The sequence below is a fragment of the Mizuhopecten yessoensis genome, unplaced genomic scaffold (assembly GCF_002113885.1).
Source record: "Mizuhopecten yessoensis strain PY_sf001 unplaced genomic scaffold, ASM211388v2 scaffold8469, whole genome shotgun sequence".
Taxonomy (NCBI): domain Eukaryota; kingdom Metazoa; phylum Mollusca; class Bivalvia; order Pectinida; family Pectinidae; genus Mizuhopecten; species Mizuhopecten yessoensis.
This window is the reverse complement of record NW_018407563.1, coordinates 406,705-428,089: the sequence shown is the minus strand read 5'-3', so window position 1 is coordinate 428,089 and position 21,385 is coordinate 406,705. Positions and strand designations below refer to the sequence as shown.

The 21,385-nt window shown below is 43.4% G+C and overlaps 1 protein-coding gene across 4 annotated transcripts in view; it reads left to right on the top strand.

Moving 5' to 3' along the window:
• Positions 1–21,385, top strand: part of LOC110456027 (E3 ubiquitin-protein ligase Rnf220-like) — an 84,512-nt gene that overhangs the window by 59,516 nt on the left and 3,611 nt on the right. For 3 of the 4 annotated variants that reach the window (XR_002463545.1, XM_021506546.1, XM_021506544.1), the window contains 9 exons: positions 81–123; positions 11,099–11,214; positions 11,654–11,774; positions 14,242–14,338; positions 14,923–15,009; positions 19,752–19,792; positions 20,279–20,378; positions 20,694–20,799; positions 21,205–21,279. Coding sequence is in view for 3 of the 4 variants with exons in the window: in XM_021506546.1 (XP_021362221.1) it covers positions 81–123; positions 11,099–11,214; positions 11,654–11,774; positions 14,242–14,338; positions 14,923–15,009; positions 19,752–19,792; positions 20,279–20,378; positions 20,694–20,799; positions 21,205–21,279 (786 nt within the window). In the remaining variant the exon portion in view is untranslated. The remainder of the gene's footprint in view (positions 1–80; positions 124–11,098; positions 11,215–11,653; positions 11,775–14,241; positions 14,339–14,922; positions 15,010–19,751; positions 19,793–20,278; positions 20,379–20,693; positions 20,800–21,204; positions 21,280–21,385) is intronic. The other variant, XM_021506545.1, reaches the window with a different exon arrangement.

The window sequence follows — 21,385 nt, the reverse complement described above, 5'->3', positions numbered from 1 at the left end:
AGAAAACAAGCTTTGTTCGGAGGTGTAGAAGCAGTGAGTCGTGAACGTAATCGTATTGAAATATATTTTTTTCTTTACAGACGTACCAAAGGATCAAGTGTAATCGGCAGGCCCGGCTTACTAGTAAGTTGTCAGTGTGTTCATTTACATCAGAATCGTGTGCTCAGAAGACTGTCTGAATTTTGTCACTACAGGGGCTGATGCACTCCGGGAATTTTGATTGAGGCCCGCGATAAAAACAAGCGGATGCCTCCGGGTGTTACTGATTCCATACTGGTGTCGAGGAAACATAGACAAATTACTACGGTTACAAAAGAACCAACAAGATGTGCGGTCTAGATTGTGTCAAATAAATAATTAACGCTGAAATATCATATGTACTTGGGCCATTTTTTCCCTTTGGGTCTTACCTTTTATTTCAGGTCATTTAATCTAAAAGAAAAACACATTTAAACTTTACATCAATTGTAATTGATTATGATTAGTTTTTGCAGGCAATGCACCTCCCATTTAAACTTTAGAAAAAATTCAAACTGTGATGTCGCGGAGTGACTTAATTATAGCTAGTGCCTACCTGTGGTTTTTGTCAAAATGTCATAACAATTCAACACAAATGCATTTATATTTTCACCAAATGACAGAATTCATCAATAACAAAAAACACTTCATATAATCAAAGCTAATAAGATGTTTGCAGGCTGCATGAGCTACCCAAAAGATCTCTGATAGTGTAAACTGGGTGCTGGTGAAGTACTACAGCATGGCTAACCCAACATCTCTGATAGCCTACACACATCTGATACAACTCTACAGCATGGCTAACCCAACATCTTTCTGTTAGCCTACATGTACACACATCTGTGATACAACTCTACAGCATGGCTAACCCAACATCTCTCTGATAGCCTTCACACATTTGTGATATAACTCTACAGCATGGCTAACCCAACATCTCTCTGGTAGCCTACACACATTTGTGATACAACTCTACAGCATGGCTAACCCAACATCTCTCTGGTAGCCTACACACATCTGTGATACAACTCTACAGCATGGCTAACCCAACATCTCTCTGGTAGCCTACACACATCTGTGATACAACTCTACAGCATGGCTAACCCAACATCTCTCTGGTAGCCTACACACATCTGTGATACAACTCTACAGCATGGCTAACCCAACATCTCTCTGGTAGCCTACACACATCTGTGATACAACTCTACAGCATGGCTAACCCAACATCTCTCTGGTAGCCTACACACATCTGTGATACAACTCTACAGCATGGCTAACCCAACATCTCTCTGGTAGCCTACACACATCTGTGATACAACTCTACAGCATGGCTAACCCAACATCTCTCTGGTAGCCTACACACATCTGTGATACAACTCTACAGCATGGCTAACCCAACATCTCTCTGGTAGCCTACACACATCTGTGATACAACTCTACAGCATGGCTAACCCAACATCTCTCTGGTAGCCTACACACATCTGTGATACAACTCTACAGCATGGCTAACCCAACATCTCTCTGGTAGCCTACACACATCTGTGATACAACTCTACAGCATGGCTAACCCAACATCTCTCTGGTAGCCTACACACATCTGTGATACAACTCTACAGCATGGCTAACCCAACATCTCTCTGGTAGCCTACACACATCTGTGATACAACTCTACAGCATGGCTAACCCAACATCTCTCTGGTAGCCTACACACATCTGTGATACAACTCTACAGCATGGCTAACCCAACATCTCTCTGGTAGCCTACACACATCTGTGATACAACTCTACAGCATGGCTAACCCAACATCTCTCTGGTAGCCTACACACATCTGTGATACAACTCTACAGCATGGCTAACCCAACATCTCTCTGGTAGCCTACACACATCTGTGATACAACTCTACAGCATGGCTAACCCAACATCTCTCTGGTAGCCTACACACATCTGTGATACAACTCTACAGCATGGCTAACCCAACATCTCTCTGGTAGCCTACACACATCTGTGATACAACTCTACAGCATGGCTAACCCAACATCTCTCTGGTAGCCTACACACATCTGTGATACAACTCTACAGCATGGCTAACCCAACATCTCTCTGGTAGCCTACACACATCTGTGATACAACTCTACAGCATGGCTAACCCAACATCTCTCTGGTAGCCTACACACATCTGTGATACAACTCTACAGCATGGCTAACCCAACATCTCTCTGGTAGCCTACACACATCTGTGATACAACTCTACAGCATGGCTAACCCAACATCTCTCTGGTAGCCTACACACATCTGTGATACAACTCTACAGCATGGCTAACCCAACATCTCTCTGGTAGCCTACACACATCTGTGATACAACTCTACAGCATGGCTAACCCAACATCTCTCTGGTAGCCTACACACATCTGTGATACAACTCTACAGCATGGCTAACCCAACATCTCTCTGGTAGCCTACACACATCTGTGATACAACTCTACAGCATGGCTAACCCAACATCTCTCTGGTAGCCTACACACATCTGTGATACAACTCTACAGCATGGCTAACCCAACATCTCTCTGGTAGCCTACACACATCTGTGATACAACTCTACAGCATGGCTAACCCAACATCTCTCTGGTAGCCTACACACATCTGTGATACAACTCTACAGCATGGCTAACCCAACATCTCTCTGGTAGCCTACACACATCTGTGATACAACTCTACAGCATGGCTAACCCAACATCTCTCTGGTAGCCTACACACATCTGTGATACAACTCTACAGCATGGCTAACCCAACATCTCTCTGGTAGCCTACACACATCTGTGATACAACTCTACAGCATGGCTAACCCAACATCTCTCTGGTAGCCTACACACATCTGTGATACAACTCTACAGCATGGCTAACCCAACATCTCTCTGGTAGCCTACACACATCTGTGATACAACTCTACAGCATGGCTAACCCAACATCTCTCTGGTAGCCTACACACATCTGTGATACAACTCTACAGCATGGCTAACCCAACATCTCTCTGGTAGCCTACACACATCTGTGATACAACTCTACAGCATGGCTAACCCAACATCTCTCTGGTAGCCTACACACATCTGTGATACAACTCTACAGCATGGCTAACCCAACATCTCTCTGGTAGCCTACACACATCTGTGATACAACTCTACAGCATGGCTAACCCAACATCTCTCTGGTAGCCTACACACATCTGTGATACAACTCTACAGCATGGCTAACCCAACATCTCTCTGGTAGCCTACACACATCTGTGATACAACTCTACAGCATGGCTAACCCAACATCTCTCTGGTAGCCTACACACATCTGTGATACAACTCTACAGCATGGCTAACCCAACATCTCTCTGGTAGCCTACACACATCTGTGATACAACTCTACAGCATGGCTAACCCAACATCTCTCTGGTAGCCTACACACATCTGTGATACAACTCTACAGCATGGCTAACCCAACATCTCTCTGGTAGCCTACACACATCTGTGATACAACTCTACAGCATGGCTAACCCAACATCTCTCTGGTAGCCTACACACATCTGTGATACAACTCTACAGCATGGCTAACCCAACATCTCTCTGGTAGCCTACACACATCTGTGATACAACTCTACAGCATGGCTAACCCAACATCTCTCTGGTAGCCTACACACATCTGTGATACAACTCTACAGCATGGCTAACCCAACATCTCTCTGATAGCCTACACACATCTGTGATACAACTCTACAGCATGGCTAACCCAACATCTCTCTGGTAGCCTACACACATCTGTGATACAACTCTACAGCATGGCTAACCCAACATCTCTCTGGTAGCCTACACACATCTGTGATACAACTCTACAGCATGGCTAACCCAACATCTCTCTGGTAGCCTACACACATCTGTGATACAACTCTACAGCATGGCTAACCCAACATCTCTCTGGTAGCCTACACACATCTGTGATACAACTCTACAGCATGGCTAACCCAACATCTCTCTGGTAGCCTACACACATCTGTGATACAACTCTACAGCATGGCTAACCCAACATCTCTCTGGTAGCCTACACACATCTGTGATACAACTCTACAGCATGGCTAACCCAACATCTCTCTGGTAGCCTACACACATCTGTGATACAACTCTACAGCATGGCTAACCCAACATCTCTCTGGTAGCCTACACACATCTGTGATACAACTCTACAGCATGGCTAACCCAACATCTCTCTGGTAGCCTACACACATCTGTGATACAACTCTACAGCATGGCTAACCCAACATCTCTCTGGTAGCCTACACACATCTGTGATACAACTCTACAGCATGGCTAACCCAACATCTCTCTGGTAGCCTACACACATCTGTGATACAACTCTACAGCATGGCTAACCCAACATCTCTCTGGTAGCCTACACACATCTGTGATACAACTCTACAGCATGGCTAACCCAACATCTCTCTGGTAGCCTACACACATCTGTGATACAACTCTACAGCATGGCTAACCCAACATCTCTCTGGTAGCCTACACACATCTGTGATACAACTCTACAGCATGGCTAACCCAACATCTCTCTGGTAGCCTACACACATCTGTGATACAACTCTACAGCATGGCTAACCCAACATCTCTCTGATAGCCTACACACATCTGTGATACAACTCTACAGCATGGCTAACCCAACATCTCTCTGGTAGCCTACACACATCTGTGATACAACTCTACAGCATGGCTAACCCAACATCTCTCTGGTAGCCTACACACATCTGTGATACAACTCTACAGCATGGCTAACCCAACATCTCTCTGGTAGCCTACACACATCTGTGATACAACTCTACAGCATGGCTAACCCAACATCTCTCTGGTAGCCTACACACATCTGTGATACAACTCTACAGCATGGCTAACCCAACATCTCTCTGGTAGCCTACACACATCTGTGATACAACTCTACAGCATGGCTAACCCAACATCTCTCTGGTAGCCTACACACATCTGTGATACAACTCTACAGCATGGCTAACCCAACATCTCTCTGGTAGCCTACACACATCTGTGATACAACTCTACAGCATGGCTAACCCAACATCTCTCTGGTAGCCTACACACATCTGTGATACAACTCTACAGCATGGCTAACCCAACATCTCTCTGGTAGCCTACACACATCTGTGATACAACTCTACAGCATGGCTAACCCAACATCTCTCTGGTAGCCTACACACATCTGTGATACAACTCTACAGCATGGCTAACCCAACATCTCTCTGGTAGCCTACACACATCTGTGATACAACTCTACAGCATGGCTAACCCAACATCTCTCTGGTAGCCTACACACATCTGTGATACAACTCTACAGCATGGCTAACCCAACATCTCTCTGGTAGCCTACACACATCTGTGATACAACTCTACAGCATGGCTAACCCAACATCTCTCTGGTAGCCTACACACATCTGTGATACAACTCTACAGCATGGCTAACCCAACATCTCTCTGGTAGCCTACACACATCTGTGATACAACTCTACAGCATGGCTAACCCAACATCTCTCTGGTAGCCTACACACATCTGTGATACAACTCTACAGCATGGCTAACCCAACATCTCTCTGGTAGCCTACACACATCTGTGATACAACTCTACAGCATGGCTAACCCAACATCTCTCTGGTAGCCTACACACATCTGTGATACAACTCTACAGCATGGCTAACCCAACATCTCTCTGGTAGCCTACACACATCTGTGATACAACTCTACAGCATGGCTAACCCAACATCTCTCTGGTAGCCTACACACATCTGTGATACAACTCTACAGCATGGCTAACCCAACATCTCTCTGGTAGCCTACACACATCTGTGATACAACTCTACAGCATGGCTAACCCAACATCTCTCTGGTAGCCTACACACATCTGTGATACAACTCTACAGCATGGCTAACCCAACATCTCTCTGGTAGCCTACACACATCTGTGATACAACTCTACAGCATGGCTAACCCAACATCTCTCTGGTAGCCTACACACATCTGTGATACAACTCTACAGCATGGCTAACCCAACATCTCTCTGGTAGCCTACACACATCTGTGATACAACTCTACAGCATGGCTAACCCAACATCTCTCTGGTAGCCTACACACATCTGTGATACAACTCTACAGCATGGCTAACCCAACATCTCTCTGGTAGCCTACACACATCTGTGATACAACTCTACAGCATGGCTAACCCAACATCTCTCTGGTAGCCTACACACATCTGTGATACAACTCTACAGCATGGCTAACCCAACATCTCTCTGGTAGCCTACACACATCTGTGATACAACTCTACAGCATGGCTAACCCAACATCTCTCTGGTAGCCTACACACATCTGTGATACAACTCTACAGCATGGCTAACCCAACATCTCTCTGGTAGCCTACACACATCTGTGATACAACTCTACAGCATGGCTAACCCAACATCTCTCTGGTAGCCTACACACATCTGTGATACAACTCTACAGCATGGCTAACCCAACATCTCTCTGGTAGCCTACACACATCTGTGATACAACTCTACAGCATGGCTAACCCAACATCTCTCTGGTAGCCTACACACATCTGTGATACAACTCTACAGCATGGCTAACCCAACATCTCTCTGGTAGCCTACACACATCTGTGATACAACTCTACAGCATGGCTAACCCAACATCTCTCTGGTAGCCTACACACATCTGTGATACAACTCTACAGCATGGCTAACCCAACATCTCTCTGGTAGCCTACACACATCTGTGATACAACTCTACAGCATGGCTAACCCAACATCTCTCTGGTAGCCTACACACATCTGTGATACAACTCTACAGCATGGCTAACCCAACATCTCTCTGGTAGCCTACACACATCTGTGATACAACTCTACAGCATGGCTAACCCAACATCTCTCTGGTAGCCTACACACATCTGTGATACAACTCTACAGCATGGCTAACCCAACATCTCTCTGGTAGCCTACACACATCTGTGATACAACTCTACAGCATGGCTAACCCAACATCTCTCTGGTAGCCTACACACATCTGTGATACAACTCTACAGCATGGCTAACCCAACATCTCTCTGGTAGCCTACACACATCTGTGATACAACTCTACAGCATGGCTAACCCAACATCTCTCTGGTAGCCTACACACATCTGTGATACAACTCTACAGCATGGCTAACCCAACATCTCTCTGGTAGCCTACACACATCTGTGATACAACTCTACAGCATGGCTAACCCAACATCTCTCTGGTAGCCTACACACATCTGTGATACAACTCTACAGCATGGCTAACCCAACATCTCTCTGGTAGCCTACACACATCTGTGATACAACTCTACAGCATGGCTAACCCAACATCTCTCTGGTAGCCTACACACATCTGTGATACAACTCTACAGCATGGCTAACCCAACATCTCTCTGATAGCCTACACACATCTGTGATACAACTCTACAGCATGGCTAACCCAACATCTCTCTGGTAGCCTACACACATCTGTGATACAACTCTACAGCATGGCTAACCCAACATCTCTCTGGTAGCCTACACACATCTGTGATACAACTCTACAGCATGGCTAACCCAACATCTCTCTGGTAGCCTACACACATCTGTGATACAACTCTACAGCATGGCTAACCCAACATCTCTCTGGTAGCCTACACACATCTGTGATACAACTCTACAGCATGGCTAACCCAACATCTCTCTGGTAGCCTACACACATCTGTGATACAACTCTACAGCATGGCTAACCCAACATCTCTCTGGTAGCCTACACACATCTGTGATACAACTCTACAGCATGGCTAACCCAACATCTCTCTGGTAGCCTACACACATCTGTGATACAACTCTACAGCATGGCTAACCCAACATCTCTCTGGTAGCCTACACACATCTGTGATACAACTCTACAGCATGGCTAACCCAACATCTCTCTGGTAGCCTACACACATCTGTGATACAACTCTACAGCATGGCTAACCCAACATCTCTCTGGTAGCCTACACACATCTGTGATACAACTCTACAGCATGGCTAACCCAACATCTCTCTGGTAGCCTACACACATCTGTGATACAACTCTACAGCATGGCTAACCCAACATCTCTCTGGTAGCCTACACACATCTGTGATACAACTCTACAGCATGGCTAACCCAACATCTCTCTGGTAGCCTACACACATCTGTGATACAACTCTACAGCATGGCTAACCCAACATCTCTCTGGTAGCCTACACACATCTGTGATACAACTCTACAGCATGGCTAACCCAACATCTCTCTGGTAGCCTACACACATCTGTGATACAACTCTACAGCATGGCTAACCCAACATCTCTCTGGTAGCCTACACACATCTGTGATACAACTCTACAGCATGGCTAACCCAACATCTCTCTGGTAGCCTACACACATCTGTGATACAACTCTACAGCATGGCTAACCCAACATCTCTCTGGTAGCCTACACACATCTGTGATACAACTCTACAGCATGGCTAACCCAACATCTCTCTGGTAGCCTACACACATCTGTGATACAACTCTACAGCATGGCTAACCCAACATCTCTCTGGTAGCCTACACACATCTGTGATACAACTCTACAGCATGGCTAACCCAACATCTCTCTGGTAGCCTACACACATCTGTGATACAACTCTACAGCATGGCTAACCCAACATCTCTCTGGTAGCCTACACACATCTGTGATACAACTCTACAGCATGGCTAACCCAACATCTCTCTGGTAGCCTACACACATCTGTGATACAACTCTACAGCATGGCTAACCCAACATCTCTCTGGTAGCCTACACACATCTGTGATACAACTCTACAGCATGGCTTACCCAACATCTCTCTGGTAGCCTACACACATCTGTGATACAACTCTACAGCATGGCTAACCCAACAGCTCTCTGGTAGCCTACACACATCTGTGATACAACTCTACAGCATGGCTAACCCAACATCTCTGGTAGCCAGTCTATCTGATAGTCTACTTTGCTCCATGTAACTATAGTAGTGAAGCAATACAATTCTGGGTAGATGACCCAATCTATGTTGTTTTCATGCCAATGGAATGTCATGAATCCCCCACCCCAGGGGTCCCATCAGCTTGTAGGAGGTCCTACCTGTTCTCCAGTAATGGTCCCATCAGCTTGTAGTAGGTCCTACCTGTTCTCCAGTAATGGTCCCATTAGTTAAAGTAGGTCCTACCTGTTCTCCAGTAATGGTCCCATCAGCTTGTAGTAGGTCCTACCTGTTCTCCAGTAATGGTCCCATTAGTTAAAGTAGGTCCTACCTGTTCTCCAGTAATGGTCCCATCAGCTTGTAGTAGGTCCTACCTGTTCTCCAGTAATGGTCCCATTAGTTAAAGTAGTTCCTACCTGTTCTCCAGTAATGGTCCCATCAGCTTGTAGTAGGTCCTACCTGTTCTCCAGTAATGGTCCCATTAGTTAAAGTAGGTCCTACCTGTTCTCCAGTAATGGTCCCATCAGCTTGTAGTAGGTCCTACCTGTTCTCCAGTAATGGTCCCATCAGCTTGTAGTAGGTCCTACCTGTTCTCCAGTAATGGTCCCATCAGCTTGTAGTAGGTCCTACCTGTTCTCCAGTAATGGTCCCATCAGCTTGTAGTAGGTCCTACCTGTTCTCCAGTAATGGTCCCATCAGCTTGTAGTAGGTCCTACCTGTTCTCCAGTAATGGTCCCATCAGCTTGTAGTAGGTCCTACCTGTTCTCCAGTAATGGTCCCATCAGCTTGTAGTAGGTCCTACCTGTTCTCCAGTAATGGTCCCATCAGCTTGTAGTAGGTCCTACCTGTTCTCCAGTAATGGTCCCATCAGCTTGTAGTAGGTCCTACCTGTTCTCCAGTAATGGTCCCATCAGCTTGTAGTAGGTCCTACCTGTTCTCCAGTAATGGTCCCATCAGCTTGTAGTAGGTCCTACCTGTTCTCCAGTAATGGTCCCATCAGCTTGTAGTAGGTCCTACCTGTTCTCCAGTAATGGTCCCATCAGCTTGTAGTAGGTCCTACCTGTTCTCCAGTAATGGTCCCATCAGTTAGTAGTAGGTCCTACCTGTTCACCAGTAATGGTCCCATCAGCTTGTAGGAGGTCCTACCTGTTCTCCAGTAATGGTCCCATCAGCTTGTAGTAGGTCCTACCTGTTCTCCAGTAATGGTCCCATCAGCTTGTAGTAGGTCCTACCTGTTCTCCAGTAATGGTCCCATCAGCTTGTAGTAGGTCCTACCTGTTCTCCAGTAATGGTCCCATCAGCTTGTAGTAGGTCCTACCTGTTCTCCAGTAATGGTCCCATCAGTTAAAGTAGGTCCTACCTGTTCTCCAGTAATGGTCCCACCAGCTTGTAGTAGGTCCTACCTGTTCTCAGCCATCATGCCCCCCCCCCCCCCCCCCCCCCCCCCCCCATCAGTATAAAAAAAATGTTACAGTGTTCAAACTGAACAGTAGACCCATAGACAATAACCATGAAAATCACTTTCGGTCAATAGGAATCAATGACTTCATCCTATAATGTGTGATATTCTATCAGTAAAATAGCAAGTACTTTTTCTTTTATTATTATACATATTTTCTTTATTTATTGTTCTTCTTCTTACTGCCCTGTACGCCGAGTGGCGTGTAGGGCAGCAACGTTATTTATTGTTATCAACCACAAAATATTAAAATAAAATTTTCTTGGTAAAGGTCTGGTCTTAGTATGTCTATAAAGCATCTGTATCACGTAGACCTATTTTTTATGTTGTGTTAATTCTAAATTTTAAGACTGATGTATTTTATAGACCTATTACTTGTCTCCAGATCTGTTCCCATCCATTTGACACAGACCAATGTTGATGGAAAAAAATCAGGTTTTAACGCAGTTTAAATCATGATATGTTTAACCACCTGTTTAAATAGTGTTTGTATGAAAATTATTGATATAGAATTCAAGTTTATATGAAAATTTGAAAAAGCTTCATTTTTTCTACAATGTTGACAGGTCGTAGCAGGACAAGGAAGAAGAAGACGGAGGAAACTGTTTGTCCGATTTGTAACGAGAGACTGAGCGGCACACCCGAGGAACTCAATGGACATGTAGAGATGTGTCTTAAAAAGGTAGGCAAACTGAAATTGATTATTACTTTACTACTCTTGGTAAAAGAAATTGCTATCAGAATTTTATTTGAAGAATTATAGCCTGATGAAATGCTGTTTGTTAATAATTTGAACATGATGGTGATTAGATCACTTTGCTCTGATGGGTAGTATTGCTCTTTTGCCTGTGTCAGTGTTCCAACCTGTTACCTATAGAAAATACTTCTAACGTCAAGGTTATGCATCAATTTTGATCATGTTCGATGGCAGCTGATTGTATTTTCACAGCAATGGTCAGGGTAACAGAAAAATGTCAAGGTCAAAATTAAATTAAAATCCAAACTTTCCATATACACTGTATTTGTTAACCATACTGATATGAAATGTAGGTATCCTACCAAATGTCTATATTTAGTCCTTGTCATCTTTAACTTTGAAGCATTTGTCTGTATTTTTGTAGCGCAATGAAATTGAGGATGAGCCGGTGGATGTGGAGGGGGACGGTGACACGTATGAAGAGTATACGTGGGCGGGGCAGACGAGGATCAGGGCCACCACCATGCTACAGGGCGGCTTCTCAGGTGTGTACAGTCAAACATTGTTAAGACCAGAACCAGAAATAAATAGAGAAGTCAGAAAACATACTGTCTGTTTAACAATTTCTCCATCTGGTCTTTTAAAACAATGCATGCCCAGTGTGTAATTTACGATATTGCTAACTACAACTATACTGTTGTCATCACTTATATACAATGAAGTCTAAGTACTGTTAGTTGTTATGACAATCCAGTGTAGTTTATTACTTGGAGAAAGGACAGGTGTCCAAAACAGAAATTGTAGCAGAAGCACTTGCTCTAAAATAGTATTTCAAGGTAATACCAATGAAATGAGGAAAGAAATATAATGGAAGAAATCGGGGTCATTATGAATGTTAGCAGCAATTAATGGGCAGCATTGATATCATTCAAAACACACACACACACAAAAAACGAAAATGCATAAATCTTGTCTCTCAGAGCCCTCCATAATGTATACGGCACTGCTCCATAATGTATTAGACACTGCTAACAGTTAAATCAGGGACTTGGAGAAACAGTGAGGGAGGTTAGGACGGGGACTACAGTAAATGGCCGTGTGCTTATCAACTGTCATAGACAAACAGGCAATGTTTAGACAAGTCTGTATCTGTCAACCCAAATCGGGATCAACTCCGAAGACATTTTAATATCTCGTCAATTTGAATACGAAGTATTTTTATCATTCTGGAAAAAAGTATTCCGTGTCTCAAATCTCTGTATTATATCATCATCATTTACAATTTCAATCATGGGAGATCAACACTGCGGCTGCATTCCCGTTACCAAATCAAACATCTCTGGGACAGTGAGTCAACATGGCCGTCGGCCTACACACACGCAAAGAGTCTGTGTTGTCAGATAATTGGGGGCTTTGATTAGGTGCTGATTCTGATCCCAAACCAAACTAACAACCTCAGCTGAGGAACACTAATACTGACCCTTTTTTTGTTTGACCTTGAGCTTTTTCTCCTAGAATTGAGATTCTGTATTAATATTCTGTTCAGGTGTATATGCTCTCTGTCTGTTACTTGTTCACCTCTCCAAAAAGGTAACTGGGGAAACTATATATATAAGACATCTCTTATGACTAGAAACGAAGTCCCCACAACAAGGTTGGAGGGACTGATTGTTTTTACTTGTTTTGAATTTTCTTTGTCTTCTTCAACTGTGAACTTATCAGATGATTTTCCCATTCAACTACAGTCTGGATTCTCACGTAAATACTGATAGGCATCTGTAGTTGTGCAGTCATATTTCACTTTGTTATTTGACATCCATGATGGCTGGCTGCCAGGGCTTCTGATTGGCTAAGACATTTAAGGCTTCAGTTTGAGTTATATTGGTCTGACATTGTTTATACTTTCTGGAAGTGAGATATGGGGGCAATAATTAACATCAAATGACCAACTTTGGTTTTCAAGATGGCCGCTGTAGCCTCTGATTGGATGAAACATTTTCTACATGCTTAGATGTGATTCATTCATTGATAACACATCAGAAATATAGATAAGAACATATAACAGTATAACACTCATAAGATGGGTAGCTTTAACACAAATCACAGTATAATTTGTTAAGTAGCACATGGCATTTAGTCCTGTGCTGTAATTCTAAAAGGAGATCCTATTTAAGCCATAAACACAAGCAGATCCTTCTAAAATCTTACTCTGTAGGGGATCCTATTCAAGTGTTCTTTGGTATGCAACTTGTAACTGAGTTTCCAGGTGTTTGCAAATTTGTACATGTCACTGATTTTGACTACACCTATTTAACAGTAACATGGTTCCATGTGTTGTGAGATGTTTTTACATGTCACTGATTTTGACTACACCTGTTTAACAGTAACATGGTTCCATGTGTTGTGAGATGTTTGTACATGTCACTGATTTTGACTAGACCTGTTTAGCAGTAACATGGTTCCATGTGTTGTGAGATGTTTTTACATGTCACTGCTTTTGACTACACCTGTTTAACAGTAACATGGTTCCATGTGTTGGGAGATGTTTGTACATGTCACTGATTTTGACTACTCCTGTTTAACAGTAACATGGTTCCATGTGTTGTGAGATGTTTGTACATGTCACTCATTTTGACTACACCTGTTTAACAGTAACATGGTTCCATGTGTTGTGAGATGTTTTTACATGTCACTGATTTTGACTACACCTGTTTAACAGTAACGTGGTTCCATGTGTTGTGAGATGTTTGTACATGTCACTGATTTTGACTACACCTGTTTATTAGTAACATGGTTCCATGTGTTGTGAGATGTTTGTACATATGACTTGCTGACAAAACTTGTTTTACACCTGTGTTACATGTACATGGTCCAGGTGTTGTGAGATGTTTGTACATATGACTTGCAGACAAAACTTGTTTTACACCTGTGTTACATGTACATGGTCCAGGTGTTGTGAGATGTTTGTACATATGACTTGCTGACAAAACCTGTTTTACTCCTATGTTACAGGTACTGGGTTCCAGGTGATGAATCTCAAGAAATCCATGGAGGAGGACGTTGATCTCAACGTGGACGGAGATGACTCAGAACTGTATGGGACTGCACAGTATCCTTGTCGTAGACACCCTGTCATCACCCGACACCATTTCTCCCCATACATCTAGGGCCTTCAGCAGTCTACGATCTATCTTACAAGAATACTTCAGGTTTCAATTTGTTTTTCCGTAGACTCTGATGAGCATCTCTATATCAAAGTAAACAAGATGCTTGTCAATTGCATTATTTCATAAAATTCCAACTTAATACGATACCCTTGTTCTGATCTGTACAAGTGAAAGAATTTGGGGGGATTTTATTTTGAATTCATTATAGTGACTTTTGTTCAAGGTCACATCGGACAATTGTTATCCACTAGGTGTTCCTGTCCTGTAAGACTTTCATCCAAATGCGTATACCTTACATTTAAAGAAACAATTTTCTTTTAACTGTGGTTTTTAAACTTGTCTTTGAAATTCTTGCTGTGACCACTGAGATATTTTTTATGAGATGATAGCTTTCATGTGATAGACTGGTTTGACATTCATTGAGATAAATTGGGTCACATGCACTTCTGATAATTTCACACTGATATTCAGATATATAGGCAAACATGTAGGTCTGAAGTGAATTATGTCCCTTGACTTGACCAAGATTTAATGAAGGGGACGTGTTACCGTGCCGATCTGATGAGCCGTCAGAAGATCTGGAGAGAAAGGCTCTAAGAGGAGCTGTATTAAGGTGAGATGTGATACTGTATGACCGTTATGAAAGCACAACTGGACGTTAAGTATTTGTTATTTGCATTCGTTTTGGTCTATAGCACCCCTTCAACTGACAAATATAGATAGAAAGATCAGCTGATAAATGTAGCAAGAATATAGAAATATACTTGAAAATCAAGTTTATATGTTTAAACACGAGGCCGTTTTTATTGTTAAGCCATTTCTCAATTTACACCAACCAAGATTGTTATCGCACAACGTACGTTTGTCCATCGTCAGCACAAATGTGCGCAAGCAATAATCGTCCAGATTTCAATCGTTCCCACATCGTGTAACGTTGTGTGTTCCCCCAACTGTAATGATGGTATATGTGGGTTCAGGAGCAGTGAGATAATGTTGGTATATGTGGGTCCAGGAGCAGTGAGCTAATGTTGGTATATGTGGGTCCAGGAGCAGTGAGCTAATGTTGGTATATGTGGGTCCAGGAGCAGTGAGCTAATGTTGGTATATGTGGGTCCAGGAGCAGTGAGCTAATGTTGGTATATGTGGGTCCAGGAGCAGTGAGCTAATGTTGGTATATGTGGGTCCAGGAGCAGTGAGCTAATGTTGGTATATGTGGGTCCAGGAGCAGTGAGCTAATGTTGGTATATGTGGGTCCAGGAGCAGTGAGCTAATGTTGGTATATGTGGGTCCAGGAGCAGTGAGCTAATGTTGGTATATGTGGGTCCAGGAGCAGTGAGCTAATGTTGGTATATGTGGGTCCAGGAGCAGTGAGCTAATGTTGGTATATGTGGGTCCAGGAGCAGTGAGCTAATGTTGGTATATGTGGGTCCAGGAGCAGTGAGCTAATGTTGGTATATGTGGGTCCAGGAGCAGTGAGCTAATGTTGGTATATGTGGGTCCAGGAGCAGTGAGCTAATGTTGGTATATGTGGGTCCAGGAGCAGTGAGCTAATGTTGGTATATGTGGGTCCAGGAGCAGTGAGCTAATGTTGGTATATGTGGGTCCAGGAGCAGTGAGCTAATGTTGGTATATGTGGGTCCAGGAGCAGTGAGCTAATGTTGGTATATGTGGGTCCAGGAGCAGTGAGCTAATGTTGGTATATGTGGGTCCAGGAGCAGTGAGCTAATGTTGGTATATGTGGGTCCAGGAGCAGTGAGCTAATGTTGGTATATGTGGGTCCAGGAGCAGTGAGCTAATGTTGGTATATGTGGGTCCAGGAGCAGTGAGCTAATGTTGGTATATGTGGGTCCAGGAGCAGTGAGCTAATGTTGGTATATGTGGGTCCAGGAGCAGTGAGCTAATGTTGGTATATGTGGGTCCAGGAGCAGTGAGCTAATGTTGGTATATGTGGGTCCAGGAGCAGTGAGCTAATGTTGGTATATGTGGGTCCAGGAGCAGTGAGCTAATGTTGGTATATGTGGGTCCAGGAGCAGTGAGCTAATGTTGGTATATGTGGGTCCAGGAGCAGTGAGCTAATGTTGGTATATGTGGGTCCAGGAGCAGTGAGCTAATGTTGGTATATGTGGGTCCAGGAGCAGTGAGCTAATGTTGGTATATGTGGGTCCAGGAGCAGTGAGCTAATGTTGGTATATGTGGGTCCAGGAGCAGTGAGCTAATGTTGGTATATGTGGGTCCAGGAGCAGTGAGCTAATGTTGGTATATGTGGGTCCAGGAGCAGTGAGCTAATGTTGGTATATGTGGGTCCAGGAGCAGTGAGCTAATGTTGGTATATGTGGGTCCAGGAGCAGTGAGCTAATGTTGGTATATGTGGGTCCAGGAGCAGTGAGCTAATGTTGGTATATGTGGGTCCAGGAGCAGTGAGCTAATGTTGGTATATGTGGGTCCAGGAGCAGTGAGCTAATGTTGGTATATGTGGGTCCAGGAGCAGTGAGCTAATGTTGGTATATGTGGGTCCAGGAGCAGTGAGCTAATGTTGGTATATGTGGGTCCAGGAGCAGTGAGCTAATGTTGGTATATGTGGGTCCAGGAGCAGTGAGCTAATGTTGGTATATGTGGGTCCAGGAGCAGTGAGCTAATGTTGGTATATGTGGGTCCAGGAGCAGTGAGCTAATGTTGGTATATGTGGGTCCAGGAGCAGTGAGCTAATGTTGGTATATGTGGGTCCAGGAGCAGTGAGCTAATGTTGGTATATGTGGGTCCAGGAGCAGTGAGCTAATGTTGGTATATGTGGGTCCAGGAGCAGTGAGCTAATGTTGGTATATGTGGGTCCAGGAGCAGTGAGCTAATGTTGGTATATGTGGGTCCAGGAGCAGTGAGCTAATGTTGGTATATGTGGGTCCAGGAGCAGTGAGCTAATGTTGGTATATGTGGGTCCAGGAGCAGTGAGCTAATGTTGGTATATGTGGGTCCAGGAGCAGTGAGCTAATGTTGGTATATGTGGGTCCAGGAGCAGTGAGCTAATGTTGGTATATGTGGGTCCAGGAGCAGTGAGCTAATGTTGGTATATGTGGGTCCAGGAGCAGTGAGCTAATGTTGGTATATGTGGGTCCAGGAGCAGTGAGCTAATGTTGGTATATGTGGGTCCAGGAGCAGTGAGCTAATGTTGGTATATGTGGGTCCAGGAGCAGTGAGCTAATGTTGGTATATGTGGGTCCAGGAGCAGTGAGCTAATGTTGGTATATGTGGGTCCAGGAGCAGTGAGCTAATGTTGGTATATGTGGGTCCAGGAGCAGTGAGCTAATGTTGGTATATGTGGGTCCAGGAGCAGTGAGCTAATGTTGGTATATGTGGGTCCAGGAGCAGTGAGCTAATGTTGGTATATGTGGGTCCAGGAGCAGTGAGCTAATGTTGGTATATGTGGGTCCAGGAGCAGTGAGCTAATGTTGGTATATGTGGGTCCAGGAGCAGTGAGCTAATGTTGGTATATGTGGGTCCAGGAGCAGTGAGCTAATGTTGGTATATGTGGGTCCAGGAGCAGTGAGCTAATGTTGGTATATGTGGGTCCAGGAGCAGTGAGCTAATGTTGGTATATGTGGGTCCAGGAGCAGTGAGCTAATGTTGGTATATGTGGGTCCAGGAGCAGTGAGCTAATGTTGGTATATGTGGGTCCAGGAGCAGTGAGCTAATGTTGGTATATGTGGGTCCAGGAGCAGTGAGCTAATGTTGGTATATGTGGGTCCAGGAGCAGTGAGCTAATGTTGGTATATGTGGGTCCAGGAGCAGTGAGCTAATGTTGGTATATGTGGGTCCAGGAGCAGTGAGCTAATGTTGGTATATGTGGGTCCAGGAGCAGTGAGCTAATGTTGGTATATGTGGGTCCAGGAGCAGTGAGCTAATGTTGGTATATGTGGGTCCAGGAGCAGTGAGCTAATGTTGGTATATGTGGGTCCAGGAGCAGTGAGCTAATGTTGGTATATGTGGGTCCAGGAGCAGTGAGCTAATGTTGGTATATGTGGGTCCAGGAGCAGTGAGCTAATGTTGGTATATGTGGGTCCAGGAGCAGTGAGCTAATGTTGGTATATGTGGGTCCAGGAGCAGTGAGCTAATGTTGGTATATGTGGGTCCAGGAGCAGTGAGCTAATGTTGGTATATGTGGGTCCAGGAGCAGTGAGCTAATGTTGGTATATGTGGGTCCAGGAGCAGTGAGCTAATGTTGGTATATGTGGGTCCAGGAGCAGTGAGCTAATGTTGGTATATGTGGGTCCAGGAGCAGTGAGCTAATGTTGGTATATGTGGGTCCAGGAGCAGTGAGCTAATGTTGGTATATGTGGGTCCAGGAGCAGTGAGCTAATGTTGGTATATGTGGGTCCAGGAGCAGTGAGCTAATGTTGGTATATGTGGGTCCAGGAGCAGTGAGCTAATGTTGGTATATGTGGGTCCAGGAGCAGTGAGCTAATGTTGGTATATGTGGGTCCAGGAGCAGTGAGCTAATGTTGGTATATGTGGGTCCAGGAGCAGTGAGCTAATGTTGGTATATGTGGGTCCAGGAGCAGTGAGATAATGTTGGTATATGTGGGTCCAGGAGCAGTGAGCTAATGTTGGTATATGTGGGTCCAGGAGCAGTGAGATAATGTTAGTGTGTAAATACATAGTGAGGCTATGAAAGCTATTGTACTGTAGTTGGTAAATACTTTTGAGGGGCATTGTGATAGTGTGTTTATGATTGGATCAAGAGGACATTATTCGCTAAAGTAATACATGAAAACGTTTAGGGTGTTGTGGAAATGTGAGTAAAGGATTCCAATCAATCTTGAAATTAATACTAAGGTAGGGTAGTATAGTTAGGCTATCAGAGGAATCTTGCTTATGATAAGCACAAGATCTTATAGACATCATGCTGTGGTGTTTTCACTGTGTACTTTTCGTTGGTTTCATATCATTGGTGAACAGTTGGTGTAATACAAGGAAACATCAAAACAAGCCATGTAGATCATCCTATCCTAGGATTTCTTTGTAAAGGAGATCAAAGCAATCAAGCTTTGTCATCTTGAAGAATTCTAGAAAATAGCATCACAAGAAAGTGTGGTATTGCCGCAACAGCTTGCTTGGATATGTCCCATGCTACCCTTTCAGAAGCTGTCGGTTAGCCTCTGGTAACATTCCTGATGTACTACAGAGGATATTAAGAAAGCTTGTGTCATCCTTTACTGACGTCAACAGGTCAATGGGTTTATAGAGTCATACACGAAGGTTACTATATCAAACAAGACAAAGGTTCTAAGATTACAGTACTTCACTGAAATGGCAGGCCCAATATAGGTCTTCTTTAATAAAATATGTTGTTTTCTCTTGCAGAAATATTTCACCTGGTGATCCATCCACTTCACAGTGCAATGGTGAGTAGAATATTGCACTACTATTTGAAAGGGAGATAAGTAGTTGATCCTAATCTCAATCTGTATTGGAAAGGGAGATAAGTAGTTGATCCTAATCTCAATCTGTATTGAAAAGGGAGATAATTAATGGGTTTTAATCTCAATCTGTATTAGGAAGGGAGATAACTAGTGGATCTTAATCACAATCTGTATTGGAAAGATAGATAATTAGCTGATCTTAATCTCAATCTGTATTTGGAAGGGAGATAATTAGTTGATTGAAATCTCAATCTGTATTTGCAAGGGAGATAACTAATTTATTGTAACCTCAATCTGTATTGTGAAGGGAAATAATTAGTGGATCTTAATCACAATCTGTATTGGAAAGATAGGTAATTAGCTGATCTTAACCTCAATCTGTATTGACAAGGTAGATAACTAGTTTGACTTCAGAAAAGTTCACTTGCCAAGCAGTTCTTAAGATTGATATGTTTGTACCCATTGCAGTATCTAGTGCTCAAGAGTCCATGGAGATGGAAGGCAACAGTAGCTCCAGTCCGGGTAGTTCCCCACCTCATCCACACAGGTACACTGAACACCACCTCGGGTAGGATTCTAATCAATTATAATCATAATCTAGATATCAGTTTCATTATGTTAAGTTATTGAATTTGAATCACTTAATAGAAGACTTGTGCAGAAATATTTGAATGGCAGTTTTATTGTGCCTTAATCAATATTCATGATAAATCTGATTTGTAATTTAATTGACTTTGAAATAAAAGATTTTTTAAAGTAGTTCAATAAAGTTACTTATGGTACTGATGTAAAGCTATTTATAAATGGAAGCAGCTCTTGTGGTAGATAGGGTTAGAGGGAGGTAACTCCATCTATTGACGATATTCTTGTTTGCATGTTACAGCATGAACATAGAGGGTTCTGCCGGGGAGGTAATTGAAGCCCTCAAAGCAAGGTTAAAATCTAAGGAATTGACAAAGAGAGAGATCCCCAAATGTCTCATATGTATGGTGAGTGTCTGTCCTAGTGTGCATCTTGGATTTATGTGATTGTCAAACCAAAAATGTCATTTACAACTACAAGTTGTAACAATTTATATGATCAGCATTTCTGGAGTCAGAGATATTTTCTTATGCATACGTATCAAAGAAAATGTTTTGAAAGGCAGGTTGCAGTGAAACTTTTCAATTTATCAAAAATTATTATTTGGTTGCTAGAATCATGTTGGGTAAGAGACCGTAAGACATATTGATTAGACATGTATGTAAGAATGTCAATATTTTAAAATCATTTCCATTCGTTGTCCTCCAGGTAAAACTTATCAGTTGTTAGTACACTGTCACTAAGAGCAGGGCCTGTGTATGTTATGATGTAGATAAGTGACATTTTTAACATCTGTATATTGTTTACTACAGGAGACGTATAACAAACCACTTACCTCAATCCAGTGCTGGCATGTCCACTGTGAGGGTTGCTGGCTCAAGACATTGGTAGGTATTGCCACATCACCACCCCAACCCACTTCCTTCACCCTTACTCCCCCCACTCCTCCTCCTTCTCCCTAACTCCTCTCACCCATCCTCCTTCTTCCTTACC